The following is a 15,957-nucleotide window of genomic DNA, read 5'->3' on the forward strand; positions in this document are numbered from 1 at the left end:
CAAAGCCATGATGTTAATTATGGTACAGCAATCAGTCTACTGAAGAGTCACTATTTAATAATGAGAATGAGGAATGGGGGGTGGGGGTGTGAAAAGATGGATTACAATCACAAAAAACAAAAACAGAAGTACTTAAAAAAAAAAAACAAAGGGAATTCTAGGTGGCACATTGTGGCTCATGCCTGTAATCCCAGCACTTTGGGAGACTGAAACAGCTGGATCACTTGAGTTCAGGAGTTTGAGACCAGCCTGGGCAACATGGTGAAACCCTGTCTCTACCAAAAATGCAAACAATTAGCCAGGAGTGGTGCTATGCACCTGGGGCCTCAGCTACTTGGGGGGTTGGGGGCTAAGGTGGGAGGATCACTTGAGCCTAGGAGGTAGAGGATGCAGTGAGCCAAGATCGCACCATTGCACTCCAGCCTGGGCAACAGAGTGAGACCCCATCTCAAAAAAATAAAACAATGAAAATTAAAAAGGTAACTGTAGATGCAGTTGGTTGTCTTTAAATCAAAACTGTAGGAATATAAGCATTTCTCTATACTGGTTTCCTATGGACCACTCTAGATATTAACTCATCAAGTTTATTTATGTTGTTTCATTCCAGAATAGATAAGGAGTTGGATAGTCCAGCCCTTAGTCTTTAATCAAATATGAAGAAATAACTTGTGAATATGTAATGAGTTCATATTCTCATCTTGGATACAGCACTCATCAAGTACCTCTAGTGAAATATACTTTGTTAATAATCTAGGTGATTTACTGGATGCTCAAGAATTCTCAATGTCAGAAATTTCACTGAATTCAAGAACACTTCCCCAAAATTTTAAGGAGACTTTTTAAATTTACAAATCAGAAACTTTATTCCCTTAATTATCAATATCACCCAAATGAATGGCTAGGATACCCTTCTCAATTTGAGAATGTTCTGAGGGAGACTGCAGTACTAACTAACATGCTCACTTTATTTTTACCTTTAGGAAAACAATTATGAAAAATACTTCTCGTCATCTAATAGTACATTAATATTTTCCTTGTTTTAGTAAGTAACCTCAAGAAAGTAACAGCAGCTTCCAGGAGGAAAAAAGTTAATTAATGCTTTCAGGTGTGAACAAAGAACTCTGGCATTTTGGTGTCTAGTCACTTGGTCCAAACATGGGGAAAGGAGGAATTTTTAACTGGGGAGTATTAATACTTTCAGAGAAAGTCTATAAAGGTTAAAATATTTATCTTGAACTTACCAGGTGTACTTGTTGAAGAGGCCTTAGAAGTTACAGGCTCTGAATCTTCCTAAATGTACAGATACATATTAATATCACATCTACCAGTCCCCTGCTGCTATATACATTTAGTGTTTTACACGTGCACTTCTAATATTCTTTCTGCCACTCCCCACTTTCTCTTTCATCGGTCTTCTCTCCCTTTCATTTCAGCTTAGACTTCTTTCTTCTCCTGTTTTCAATCACCTCCCCTTCAACCCTCCCCACAGTTCCTTTCCTCATGTGTTCTCCCTGAGAACTTTCACTAGCCAATGCTACAAAGCCAGACACAAGAGACAGATTTGAGGAATGGTATCAAAGGCAGCCAAATGGAGCAAGGGAAACATATTATTTGTTGCACGCCAATATATAGCACAGACAAAGCAGAGTGTGCCCAGCTGAATCAGGGAGGAGGGCATGAAGGATACACTCTTAAGGGGCACAGCCAATAACCATCGAGCTCCTAGGGGAAATATATGAATTTAGGCTAATTCCTTCCTTTTAAATTAATGCAAGGGAAATGAAATGTCATTCACTCATTTAAGGAACAGAATTAAACTCCACAGGTTTGAACTTCAATGCTTTTCCCACAACTCCAAATACTCAACTCATTTTACTAAGACTGCCATTTAAAATTTATAAATAACAGTCAAAACAAGCCACTTCACATGCATAAATAGTTAAAAATTAGCAAATATAAGTTCAAGCTAATTAAGTTCAAATTAAATAAATGCTGACACTATTTCCTGAATGGGCTGTGCTTGAATACCATATTTTAAGATAGACTATCTTTATTAACTTACACCTTTGTCCTCTTTCTGTTCTGTTTCTACTGTTGATCCCTTTTCAGCAATTCTTCTCCTACAAAGAAGGCAAATCCAATTTTTAAAAATATTATCTGATTCAGTATAAAAACCACTTCTCTATGAGGAAAGAAGTGCATCTAGTTAGTTGTATTCGGAATAAAATTAAAATCCTCTCAATTCTGGGCATGTCCATTATAATGAAATTCCTTACCTCCTGGCCAGCAGGGCACTCATTTCTTCCATTAAACCACTACCCCCTAAAGGAAGGGGTCCATTTCCACGGCCTGTATCTGCTTTAGATGAGGCCGAGTTCACACCAATAGCATTCCCTCCACTTGGGAAAGAGGCATCCTCCATCTTAATGAGAATACACAGACATAATCAACTCCTATGTTAGACAACCGTATTTTTATTAATATATTACATCTAAAACAGAAGGAAACATCAGCATTAATTTTTAAAAACCTAAATATTATTTGTAAGCTTTAAGAACCAATAGATTTTTAGTATTGATTTTATATACCAACAAAAGTTTATCAAAACTACTATCAACAAGAATGCAATTAAACAGTATCATGTGTCTCTTCCTGTGTTGCCCTGAAAAGGGCATAACTTTGCTTTGATAATATTCCTGCTAAAACAACCCCTGCATAACTTGAATCTAATCTTGAGGAAAAATCAGATAAGCCAAACTGAAGGATACCAGGCAAAATAACTGCCTACAGTCTTCAAAAATGCTAGTATTGCGAAAGATTGAGGAATTATCATAAAGTAGATCAAAGAGACATTAGAACTAAATGCAATAATGATCTTGCACTATGAAAAAAACTGTCACTAAAGACGTCATTGGACTATAGATGAAATTTGAATATTAATACATTTGTAGATTACAGTATTCTATCAATGTTAACTTTCCTGATTTTGATAATTACATTACTGGTTATGCAGGTAAATGTCCTTGTTCTTGTAAAATTCACACTGAGGTACTTAGGAAAATAGAAGCTTGTGTCTCTGAGTTACTCTCAAATCATTCAAACAAAAGTGCATGTGTAGGCCAGGTGCGATGGCTCACAACTGTAATCCCAGCATTTTGGGAGGCTGAGGCGGGTGGATCACCTGAGGTCAGGATTTCAAGACCAGCCTGGTCAACATCACGAAACCCTATCTCTACTAAAAATACAAAAATTAGCTGGGCATGGTGGTTGGCGCCTGTGATCCCAGCTACTCAGGAGGCTGAGGCAGAATCGCTTGAACCTGGGAGGTGGAGATTGCAGTGAGCTGAGATCGCGCCACTGTACTCCAGTCTGGATAACAAGAGTGAAACTCCGTCTCAAAAGAAAAAAAAAAAATGCATGTGTAAAGAAGGAAACATACCCGAAGAAGGAATAAAAAAGCAAATACTGGTAAAATGTTAATGGGTGAACCTACGTGATTAATTTATAGAAATTATTTATACTATTTTTACAACTTTACTATAAAAATTTTAATTATATCAATTCTTAATTTTTTATTTATTTTATGTTTTGAAACTAAGTCTCACTCTGTCACCCAGGCTGGAGTGCAGTGGCACGATCTCGGTTCACTGCAACCTCTACCTCCCGGGTTCCAGTGATTCTCCTGCCTCCGCCTCCTGAACAGCTGGGATTATAGGCACGTGTCACACACCTGGCTAAGTTTTGTATTTTTAGTGAGATAGGGTTTCACCATGTTGGCCAGCCTGGTCTCTAACTCCTGACCTCAGGTGATCCGCCCACCTCAGCCTCTCAAAGTGCAGGGATTATACAGGTGTAAGCCATTGCGCCCAGTTAAATTATTTCAATTTGTTAAATAAATGAAGTTCCTAACAGTTCATAAAATTAGAATACAATAAATTCAACATTTTAGATATTTAGGAAGAATAAGACATATTAAAAAAAAATTTCAGAAAGCTACTTACCCGTGACACTTTCCTAAGTTTTGCTCCGGCAATTGCAGCTGCAAGTCCAGTTAAAGGGCGATTGTCTTCTGACACAGATGCCAAAAAGAATCCAGATGCAGGGAGGGGTGGGGCAGGAGGTGGTGGAGGAGGAGGGGGTACTTGATTAGGGAGAGGAGGGGGAGGAGGGGGCGGTGGAGGCCCAGTGGATGGCAGTGGAGGAGGTGGAGGGGGCCCTGGGGGAGGAGGGAGTGCTACTGTAGCCTGTGCAGGCCCTGGTGGGAGTGGTGGAGGAGGTGGAGGTGCAAGTGGTCCCAAGACAATGCCTGAGAGAGAGAAATGTTAAGTAAGACCATCAACAATAGAGCTGAGTGATATTATTTTATGTGGGAAGGTACGCAGAATGCCATGCTAAATTACACTGACTCATGTATTTACTTAAGGAGTTCAATTTATCATACTTGTAAAATTCCAGTCAGTTTTGAAAGATACTGAAATGTAAGGTCCAAGTATATATAACTACTTACTTTATGTTAGAGCTTTAGTAATAGAACTATGCAACAGATCATCTAAGATTTTTCGTTCATGGGGATTTGGTAAATAAGCAAAATAAATACTTATAAAATTTGGAAGAGAGGTAAGCATCCCTGAAAACACAAACTAGTATATACAAAGGCAGTTAGCACTACTTGAAATAACAGACCCAAAATAATCCACATTAACCTTAAGTATTGAGACAGTAAATTCAGTAACAGTGAACACATATATTTAGTTGTTTACAGTCAAAGTGGCTGGATTAAAAACATGAAGGAGGAGTAAGTCCCAGGCTTCAGTATTTTAAAAATACTTAACATTTAAATTCAATGGATAGCCAAGGTTAAGATTCACTGAAGTAAAGGAATTTACTAGTACAAAGTAAAACCTCAAAATAATGCTCAGAAATAAATACCATAGGATTTGAAGCAGAGTTGTTTTATCCCACAAAATGGGAGCCAAGAAGAGAAATATTCAAATGTTATAAAATCACAAAAGGAGTGAACAAAAATTTATTTAATAACAGAATACTGAAATAGTAGATGCTTCTTTAGTTAAGGTTTAAGAGGGGTGTTTTCAGAATGAATAAAATGCTATTTTGCACACTGGGTGATAATTGCTAACTTTTTCAGCTTGAGCCGTTACACAAGCAGAAAACATAAATTGTTGAAAGAAGCATCTAGAAATAGTCTGTGCCTTCTGCAGGGGTTGTTAAGAGTTCTGAGGGTACAGCAGGTCACTTTGTCAGGCTGGCTGTGCCCATTTTTTGTCACGGTGAAACCAAACTGAATATCTTAGAATTCTGACTAACCTTGTAAACAAATTTGATAAGTCAACAATTACCCCTTCAAGCCACTACTTATTGTAATTTTGGACCTTGGAACTCTTTAGGGCATATGCCAAGCCTGCCATCCTCTCTACTCCTCCTGCAAAGTCATAATGCTGCAAGGGTTAGGGTGACACCTATCCTGAAAGTCCAACATGGAGCATCTAATATAGGAAAGGCAAGAAGGAAACAGGGCCCAAGATCAGAATTGCTCCAAAGGAAACTCTGGGATGATGTACCTAATGACTACAGTTGGGCACTAAATATATCTCTCTAAGTGTCCCAGAAAATAAAGGAAAAAAATTTTGATCATGTATTTATTGTGTGGTAGATCAATGTGTCAAGCAAAGTTTTCCCAGTGAAAGAATGTACTGTCTGGGTGCGGTGGCTCACACCCATAATGCCAGCAACTTTGGGAGGCCAAAGGGGGCATATCACATGAGGTCAGGAGTTCAAGACCAGCCTGGCCAACATGACAAAACCCCGTCTCTACTAAAAATACAAAAATCACCTGGGCGTGGTGGCATGTGCCTGTAACCCCAGCTACTCAGTTGGCTGAGGCAGGAGAATTGCCGCAACCCAGGAGGCAGAGGTTGCAGTGAGCTGAGATCATGCCACTATACTCCAGCCTGGGCAACACAAGACTGTGTCTCAAAAAAAAAAAAAAAAGAATAGGAAAAAGAAAAAAATAAAGAAATGTATTATGAGGGCTCTTAAATACTAGAAAACATCTTTAACTGTGATACTATAAAAGATATCAAAACCTAATTCAATATGGAAGTTCATCCAAATGCAATTAATCCAACAGGAAAAACATTTTTCTACTTTAATTTTTTTAATAAAAAAAACCAAAACATGGCATTGGCATATAAATGTTCAAGGATCAAAACCATCCTACCCATCCATTCAGGTAATTAAAGTTGCTGCTATATAACATTTTCAAGTGATTAGCTGTTAGTAGCAATAACGAAAGCCTTACCCTGTTGGGCTGGAGTCTCGGCCGGCTGAGAGGCTGCCTGCAAGCCTGGCTCAGAAGCAGAAGAGTCTCCCAGCACAGAGTTTAGAGGAGTCTCAACAGAGGCAGGGGCAGCTGCAGAGGGAGAAGGGAGAACACTAGGCTTGGATGAGGGAGTTGAGGCAATAGGGGTGCTTGGAGGAGGAGAAGCTTGAGATCCACAGTGTGAGAGTGAAGCGAGGGAAGGCAGTGGAGGCGGCGGCGGAGGAGCTGCTGGCCCTGAGGTAGGCGGTGGAGACACTGGATATGTTACAGAGTCAACCAGCCCATTGGGTGCTGTCGGTGATGGAGGCATTTGGGGCACAGGAGAAGAAACACAAACAGGGAGGACAGGCCTTGGACCAGTAGCTTTGCCTGGGGGGCTGCTAATCATTATTGGAGGAGATGGAGGGAGGGGCGAAAAATTGGAAGTAGACCAGGCACAGGGCTTCGTAGCTGGAGGCTGAGAAGAGGGTGTGTTCACAGGAGAAGAAGGTCGAGAGTTTTTGTTCAGAGGACGAGGAACTGTAGCGTAATGGGGAAGAACAGGGTGGAAGGCTGAACCTAAAGATGTTGCAAAACGTGTCGCTGAGTGTCGCAGTGGTGGTGTAGGGGGTGTGGAAGTAGGTGGCAAAGCAGTCACTACAGCATAATCAGGAGTGGCATCTGACACTGGAGCTGAGATGACTTTAGCGTATGATGGAGGAGGTGCTGAAGGAGGCTGGCAACTGGAATACTCAGGAAGTGGAGCGTTATACAGGGAGCTGTCTGAAGATGGAGCTGGACAGAAGGTGGAAAGCAGCAGCAAAAGACAGGATAAAAAAGGAGAGAGAAAAAGGGAGCTAGTGAAGCCACAAAACCAGCATTCAGACACAATGTATAAATGTAGACTACAGTTAGTATCAGAGAATTAGGCACAAATGCAAATAACTATTTTCACCCAAGAATATTTTAACTTGTAAATACATTTTGAGATTCAGAAGGGGATGAAATAAGTTTCCTTTTTATCTAATAAGTGGATTAACAAATTTAACTGACTAATTTCTTTTACAAGAAAAAGCTAGTATTAGTCTTAATTTTTATTTAGACAAGAAAAAGGACATTAAAATCACAATAGGACCATAAACAGAAGAATAAATTTAGTGTTTTTTTAAAAAACAACAAGTAGCAAAACTAGTAAAGTTGGTAAAACATTTAATATGAAGGGTGAGAAACCTCCTACTCAATGTTTACTTGTGGAAAAGTTTTGTTTTGTTGGTCATAACTCCAGAAAATAATTAGGTAGCTAAAAATACATAAATTAACTTAATAAACCAACCAACCAACCAACCACTATTTAATCAAACCACATTGAAACTTTTTATATAGGCCATAAGGAGTATTCTTAAATCCTATAATGAATGTTAATTTTAATAAATGTTAAAATATCTCAAACTTTCAGCCATATATTAACCCTTATGTCTTTCAGTAAATTCCATCAGATTTCATAATTTTCACTAATTTTTCGTAATACTAGAAAGTATATTTAAATAACTAGTCAGTTTTAGAGAATAGTTCTCTAAAATAATTCTTCCTCCAAAATCTTTAGAATGTAATCAAGCAAATTTCTTGCTGAATGGTACTATAGTACTATAGTATTTGAGACAATTTAAGTGATCTCATGAGGGAAATATATTTGAAGTTCATCCAGTATAAAAAATTTCCCATAAAAACACACTTACACTTTATAGCCAATTTATAGGGAGTCAGAAGAATTAGAATGGCAGAATAAAAATTTCCAAGAGCTTTCTTTAAGTCTCCAAGCAATAAAAGCAATACAGAGAAATAAAAAGAAAATGTTAAAGTAGTAATTGCTACATATTTTTCATAATTTCAAATTGTATGGCTTAATCCCAAACATCTCAAATGTGAAATATTTTAACACATGACTGCACAAGAGACATCATCCAAGCTCAGATACAAGAACACAGAAGAGTTTGTAAACTTCTTACCAGCACTTGATATTCTGCGCTCTCTCTCCCATTCCAGCTGTTCCCTTTCTAACTGTTCTTGTCGCTCCCTCTCTTGCCGCTCCCGTTCCAGTCTCTCCAGCCTCTCTCGTTCTTGTCTTTCTTGCCTCTCCCGATCTAGGCGTTCCTGCCGCTCCAGGCGTTCCTGCCGTTCCCGTTCTTGTCTCTCTCTCTCCAGCTGTTCTTGTTCCAGTCGCTCCCTCTCCAGCCTTTCCCTTTCTAACCTCTCTCTCTCCAACCTTTCTCTTTCCATTCTTTCTCGCTCCAGCCTTTCCCGCTCCAGCTCCTTTTGCCGTTGCTGTTCTTGCAGTTGTCTGGGAAAAAAAAAAAGGTAAAAACATGCATCTACGGCTACTCATCATGAAAAAGTGATTCTTTTCACCTATGTAAACTTTATTTCTGAGTCAAATAAAAGCAATGTAGAGCATGGAAACATCTCTCCTCCCACATGAAGACTACCTTGGATAGAGACTGTTGCATACAAATAAAAATCATTTCTCCTATTAGCATCATACTGGCTGAATGCTTCAGCACATTACACTAACATTTCATTTTATTCTGTACTTTTCATGAGTACTGTTGCAAGTAAATGAATTTTCCAAATAACATACCACTTTAATAACCAAGTCATTATTTTAATCATTTAATGAAAAACTTTGTAAAATTGTAATATCCTTCTTAACATCAAATTTAACTGTACAAATAATAATTATCATTTCAGAAAATACAATGGTTGGCCACAGCAGTAGCTCAATAAATATTTACTGAATGGGTCGGGTGCCGTGACTCACACCTCTAATCCCAGCACTTTGGGAGGCCGAGACGGGTGGATGACCTGAGGTCAGGAGTTCAAGATCAGGATGTCCTGGCCAATATGGGGAAACCCCATCTCTACCAAAAATATAAAAAATTAGCCAGGCGTGGTGGCGTGCGCCTATAATTCCAGCTACTTGGGAGGCTGAGGTAGAAGAATCGCTTGAACCTAGGAGGCAGAGGCTGCAGTGAGCTGAGATTGTGCCACTGCACTCCCGCCTGGGTAACAGAGTGAGACTCCATCTCAAAAAAAAAAAAAAAAGTTTACTGAATGAAAAAGAGTCAAGAAAGAAGAAATAAACTTTAAATGATTAAAATCTCATATCCAGAGGCAACTATCATCAACATATGTATATAAAGATACACAGGTCTACGTATACACATATACATACACACACACACACACACCCTCCCCCGATAGACTTTCCCTCGTGTAAAAATACACACATAAACTTTAAAAATGTAATAAAATGTGATCATTTCCCGCTACTGTGAAATCTGCTTTCCTTTCTCTCACTTAATATATTGTGAAAGTTGGTCTGGGTGAAGTGGCTCAGGCCAGTAATCCTAGCACTTTGGGAGGCTGAGGTGGGAGGACTGTTTGAGGCCAAGAGTTCAAGATGGGCCTGGGCAATGAAGCAAGACCCATCTCTACAAAAAAATTTAAAATCAGCCAGGCATGGTGGCATGCACCTGTGTTCCCAGCTACTTGGGAGGCTGAGGGAGAAGGATTGCTTGGGCCTAGGAGTCTGAGGCTATAGTAAGCTAAGATTGCATCACCACTCATCAGCCCCAGGCAACAGAACGAGACCTTGTCTCAAAAAACAATGAAAGAAAAGGAGGAACGGAAGAAGGAAAAAAAGAAGGGAAGGAAGGAAGGAGACATAAGCTAGTAAAATTGAGGCTATCTAGGATGAGGACGTGCCTGTGTGTACAACTCTTGACTGGAATCACACACACACATGCGCGCACACACACACACACACACACACACACAGAGAGAGAGAGAGAGAGAGAGAGAGAGAGAGAGAGAGAGAGAAAGAGAGAAAGAGAGAGAGAGAGAGTGTTATCCTAAGGCACTTAGTTCAGCATCTTTATTTGCCATGAGTGCATAATAATATTCTATTGTTTAGCTGTCCAGAGTCTAAGCAATCTCCTATAGTAGGATATTAAGTTATCCTAACACTATTGGCAATACTGCAACAACATTTGTCTTCATCTTTGAATCTTTTTCTGTTTCTATAGGATCAATAAGGACACAAATTTTGCTAGGTGAAAAGGTATGAATTTAAGATTTTTGACACATGGTTCCAAATTGTCTTTAGGAAAAGTGTCAATTAACTTTCCCTAAAAAAAAGTTATCTTTGCCAGGCATGGTGGCTCATGCCTATAATCCCAGCACTTTGGGAAGCCGAGGCCAGTGGATCACCTGAGGTCAGGAGTTCGAGACTAGCCTGGCCAACATGGTGGAACCCTGTCTCTACTAAAATTACAAAAATTAGCCGGGCCTGGTGGTATGTGCCTGTAATCCCAGCTACTTGGGAGGCTGAGGCAGGAGGATCACTTGAACCCTGGGGATGGAGGTGGCTGTGACATTGTCACATTGTCCTCCTGGGGATGCAGGTGGCTGTGACATTGTCAAGAGCTAACAATGTGCCCCTGTACCCCAGCCTGGGTGACAGAGTAAGACCCTGTCTCCCCCCGCCCCCAAAAAGGTATCTTTATCTTACACATATATATTTCATAGCACTGTGGGGAAGATTAAATGAAGTAATACCTAAAAAGCTCTTTAAGTACTTGGAACATAAGAACTCTCAATGTGGGTTACAACAATAATTATTATTTGGAAATTTCGAATTGGAACCTTCTGGACTGGCTAAGAAACTGTGTGGGTTCTAGTTAGAGACAGAGCTAAATGACAGCACATGCATGCTATCCTTTGTTCCTTCCAGAGGTACCAACACACCAGTAAGATCTTTCCAAAAAGCTCTCTCCTTCATGTTTCCTAAGCTGGCTACAGAACAAAAGAAAAGGCCCATTTGACAAATGCATCAACCCCACTGCTCTCACAAAACACACAGCCTCTCCTGGACATACCACCACACTTAACAATGACTGCAAGAGAAAAACACAGGAAACTGAGTTTATGAGTAGTTATTTATTTATGAGTAGTTGTTTGAGATATTGGCTACCAATAAAATGAGATTTTCAGGATCTAGTACTGACTTCATTACGCTATTTGATAAATCACTAGCTGCCAAAGTTTTTGAGGGATAACAATATTCCTGCAGGGACGAGGGGAAGAAATCAGATGTATTCAAAAGAACGTTTTTAATAATAAACAGAGAAAAGTCAGGGTTGGTTGTTGTTGTTTTTCCAGTAACCTGCAGCTAATAAACTCAGCTGGAGCTTGTATTAAATTTCAAACATTTGACACGTATCAAAAACTATTGGCCATTTTAAATATAATGCTCTAAGCAATCTGTTGGGTCCAAAGGGCAAAAGATACACACATATTATTCTAATTAGAACAAATTTAAATAAAGAAGCTAAAGAAAAATAAGAGCACAGTAGCTGTCCCAAGAAATCTATGATGAAAAAAATCTAAGATTTAGATCTTTGAACATTTGTTACTTCTTCTATTTTATCAAAATAACACAAATACATAGTTTTTAAAATTTATAACAAAAATCAGTAGTTCACTGCCCCAACCCTCCCACCCATTTCCTACTTTTGTAGCTGTTTCTTACATTTTAGCTTTCGCTATCTACTTTCTAACAGGAAGAGGCCTTCTACAACTCCCTCACTACACTCATGCTTCTCCCAGTATGGAAAATCAATATTCAAGGCTTATTAACATGATAATGTAAATACTGCTCCCAGCTGAACCAAACAGTAGTCTATGACTACATTTCATTTCTCATTCAAGTTCTTAGTTGTAGGTTTTAACTACCAAGTTAATGGCTGTTTCTCTAAGCAACACAATGCTTTCAACACATACAAAAAGTAAGCTTAAGTCACAGGCAGAAGGCCAGGCATGAGTGAGATGAATCTGAAAGAATTATTGAATAACAGTGTTTACAGCTAGGGTGTATTGACTTAAGAAGTTTGTTCCACATGTCATCATATTCCAGGGTTTTCAGGCTATAAAAGGAGTGTCTACTGATACAGGAAAAGGGCACAATGCTGGAGAATATTTCTAAGTTCACAGACAGATGATTCAAGCAGGCAATTCATATAGCTGCAGGAGATTCTTACTATTTTCTTGTTCTGAAGGTAAGAAAAGAAAGTGTTGAACACTTTAAGCTAATTTTTAGCCTGCTTGCTGAAAAGATGCCCATCTAAATGGATTTCCCAAAATAGTGATTCAAGCAGAGTATCTCTGGCTTCCGAATCTTGTGTGGCATGAATAATTCCCACCTAAATTGGATGGTTTATAAATTTGACTCTCATGTTTTGACCTCTAACGCAAGACATTTGTGTAGCTTTCTAGGAGGAGTTTCCAAATTTATAAACTTTGCTTTTCCTCAGAATTATTCCTGCCAATTCACACACTGGAAATGCTCATGGCTCCTCTTCCTAGAGTTCTCTCTCCAACTGTTTTCTTCAGTCATTAATAGAATCGTCTGAGGACTTTTTTCAAAGAACGAGTGCCTTAATTCTGAACCAAGGAAAAATCCTGACAGACTACTTTAATTTTCCTTTTAAGCTAGGCCTGTATATTCTACAATAATTTGAAAGTTTCTGAGAATACAAATTTTATTCAGAAACAATTATAGTGCAAATGACCAGTATTATTTTTAATCATTTAAAAAAATCACAGTTCCTCCCACCACCCAAATACCTATTTCTCTCCAAAACAGCTATCCCCAAATGTAAATAGATGCACAAAGCACCAGCCCACACTGAGATTTAAATATATATTCATTATTTCGTTTATGTTGACTCAAAGACATTTCTTGAAATAAGTAAAATGTAAGTAACATCAGTTCAAAATACATTTCACCCAGCTTTACCTGTAATGAATAATGTATTTACTAGGTAAATAAGAGTGATTTCAATTTTAACAAAATGAAGTAGGAACAGTCTAGGAAAAATGTTCTGAGTTGTTAACATTTAGTAACACTGTTATTATTGACATTTCTCAGAAAATAAAATTACACAGATATGGTTTGATTGTATAACATGGGCATTTCACTTCACTATCAGTAAACAAACAAAAAATGGATAAAATGTAATCAGATAGCTAAGTTTTAATATTACAAAGCTGCTGAGGCAAGAGCTGATACTCACAAGAGAAGGCGGTCAACTTTCGGTCCATCCTGCCTCTGAAGGCCAATAGGAGGGCTATACACTCTCATTGCTCTAACTGCTCAGTTCTGTGCCACAATTATTATTCCCCTTTTATAACTTTCAGGTAGTACTGGTGATTTGTGAACTATTTATAGATATTAACTATATTAAGGTTCTATGTGGAGACTAACATAGGACTGACTCATGTTTCTTAGAATATGTTTTCTCATCATGGCCAAGTCAAATATTAATTATATGAGCAGGAACCAAAAACTATTTAATAATGATATAATAATAAAGGGTATTGGACTAAAAAGAATTAACACTTAGACATTTACTCTACTGACTCTATTAAAAATAAAACAAACATAACAGTAGTAATATATAACTTATAAAGCCAAATTATAAGACTTATAACAAAACAGTAATCTTACTAACGCTCACCACTTCTGATTTTGCTCCCCAGAAGCAATTATTTTCAATACTCTGGTACTTACCTCGTTTCTAAATACAGTAATTCATTTAGAACTATTACTTTCAGATTTTTCATATTTAGATGTTATCTACTGACTTCCTACTATACAAATGATTTAATTCCTACATCCCTAGCCCCCCAAAACTTTTTCTTCTCCATTTTTCCAATAAACTCATTACACCACTTTGGATACACCAATATTCACGTATCACATAATTCGCTGCTGATCACACTTACTTTCTAGAACAATTTCTTTCTTACTCTAGTGCTACAAAGTAGTACTTTTTAAATTTGATTCTTTTTCTATATACCTATCCCTACTTCACCCCAGACTCTCCATTAGAACTGTAATCCCAATCAACATAGTCCAACATAGCAGAACCATAGTCAGGTTTTTCTATTCTTTTGTTTTGCTTTCCCTCAGAAACACCCCGTCCGGAGCCTTCAGCCCTCCTGGCACCAACTGGCAACTGCTCCCTAGGTTTTGATTTCACCTTAATAGAGCTGGGAATTGCCCATCTCTTTCCTAAGGTGGATTTCTTATCTCCTCGATGCTGTCATGGGTTCATCATTCTTGCTTCACTCTTTCATCTTAACGAAACACATCTTCCAATAGCTTCTTAGGAAGTTGTGCAGAAGAGATCTCCTCTCAGGATAGAGATTCTCTCAGGATTTTGAAGCTCCCCCACACCTTAGTCGCTCCCACCACCCCTTACCAAGCATTTGAAATCTTACTTATTCCAGGACATTCTAAAATTCCACAGTGAGAGGCCTTGGTGGGAGGTCTTTGTATTTTTCCCAGTTACTGGGCTGGATTTTTGGCAGGCTTTTTTGACCTAGATCAGAAGCTAGCAAACTGTATACAGCCCTACGGTCAAATCTGGCTACACCCATTTATTTCCATGTTGTCTATGGTGAGCTACAAAGGAAGGGTCTAGCAAATGACACAGATGGGCCACAAAGCCTAAAATGTTTACTACCTGGCCCTTCCCAGAAAAAGTTTGCGGACCTTTGATCTAGATGATCAATGAGTTCCAGCAAATTTTCTTGTTATTTATTTGCAAATTCAATTTCTTCATGTTTTTGTTCTCCTCCCCACTCCCCAAATAATAACAGAACTTCTATTATTTGGATGCTGAACCTTCTAATCTGTTCTTCTTTCTTTACTTTCTTTCTCATATGCCACCTCTTAGTTTTAGGACTATTTTCAGAGAATAAATTCCTCAACCTTAGTTCTCAAAACTTACATTTCTTTCTTTCTTTCTTTCTTTCTTTCTTTCTTTGAGATGGAATTTCACTCTGTCGCCAGGCTAAGGTGCAATGGCACGAACTCAGCTAAATGCAACTTCCACCTCCCAGGTTCAAGCAATTCTTCTGTCTCAGCCTCTCAAATGGCTGGAACTATAGGTGCGTGCCACCAGGCCTGGCTAATTTTTGCATTTTTAGTAGAGACCGGGTTTGACCATATTGGCCAGGTTGGTCTTTGGAACTCCTGACCTAATGATCTGCCCGCCTCAGCCTCCCAAAGTGCTGGGATTATAGGCGTGAGCCACAGTGCGCCGGCTCTTCTATTTCTCAAAAAAAAAAAAAAAAGGTAAGGTAGTTTTTAAAAAAAGTTTCCAAGTTTACTTTCTTGTTCTCTGAGTGATCCATTTAAAATAACTATCAATTTTTATTTCATCAATGAAATATACTCTCCTGGTTCTCTGAAGCTATTGCATGCAGTATATTTTTAGGTTTTCTTCTGCTCCCTGCATTGCATCTGTTTCATACAATTTCATACAATTTCAACTCTTTGTTTTGGTCTTTCTTTTATAGAAGTTGGCCTGAAAGGTTTGATGATCCTTGGCTGTCTGTTCATATTTATAAGTAGCACCAAAATTATCAGAGGCCCTTAAGTAAATGAGCTTCACTGGCAAGGATGAGTGTCAACATCTCTGTCTTCTCTTGGCCATGGCAATTTTCCCAAAGAGGAATCTTAGTTTCTTGCTGGGCTCTACAAGTCTGGCTACCAGTATCTAGGAGCTGAGCAA

The 15,957-nt window shown here is 38.6% G+C and overlaps 1 protein-coding gene across 14 annotated transcripts in view; it reads right to left on the reverse strand.

Annotated features, from left to right (window-relative positions):
• ENAH (ENAH actin regulator) overlaps positions 1-15,957 on the reverse strand; it is a 156,791-nt gene that overhangs the window by 16,195 nt on the left and 124,639 nt on the right. For 4 of the 14 annotated variants that reach the window (XM_077938667.1, XM_077938664.1, XM_077938665.1 and 1 more), the window contains 6 exons: positions 8,326-8,657; positions 6,320-6,430; positions 4,002-4,306; positions 2,277-2,422; positions 2,063-2,120; positions 1,242-1,290 (listed from right to left, as the gene is read on the reverse strand). In XM_077938667.1, the coding sequence (XP_077794793.1) occupies positions 1,242-1,290; positions 2,063-2,120; positions 2,277-2,422; positions 4,002-4,306; positions 6,320-6,430; positions 8,326-8,657 (1,001 nt within the window). Of the gene's footprint in view, positions 1-1,241; positions 1,291-2,062; positions 2,121-2,276; positions 2,423-4,001; positions 4,307-6,319; positions 7,115-8,325; positions 8,658-13,449; positions 13,584-15,957 lie in introns of those variants that run through there. The other 10 variants (XM_077938658.1, XM_015115352.3, XM_077938657.1 and 7 more) reach the window with 3 other exon arrangements.

Source organism: Macaca mulatta, chromosome 1 (assembly GCF_049350105.2).
Source record: "Macaca mulatta isolate MMU2019108-1 chromosome 1, T2T-MMU8v2.0, whole genome shotgun sequence".
NCBI classification, from domain to species: Eukaryota; Metazoa; Chordata; class Mammalia; order Primates; family Cercopithecidae; genus Macaca; species Macaca mulatta.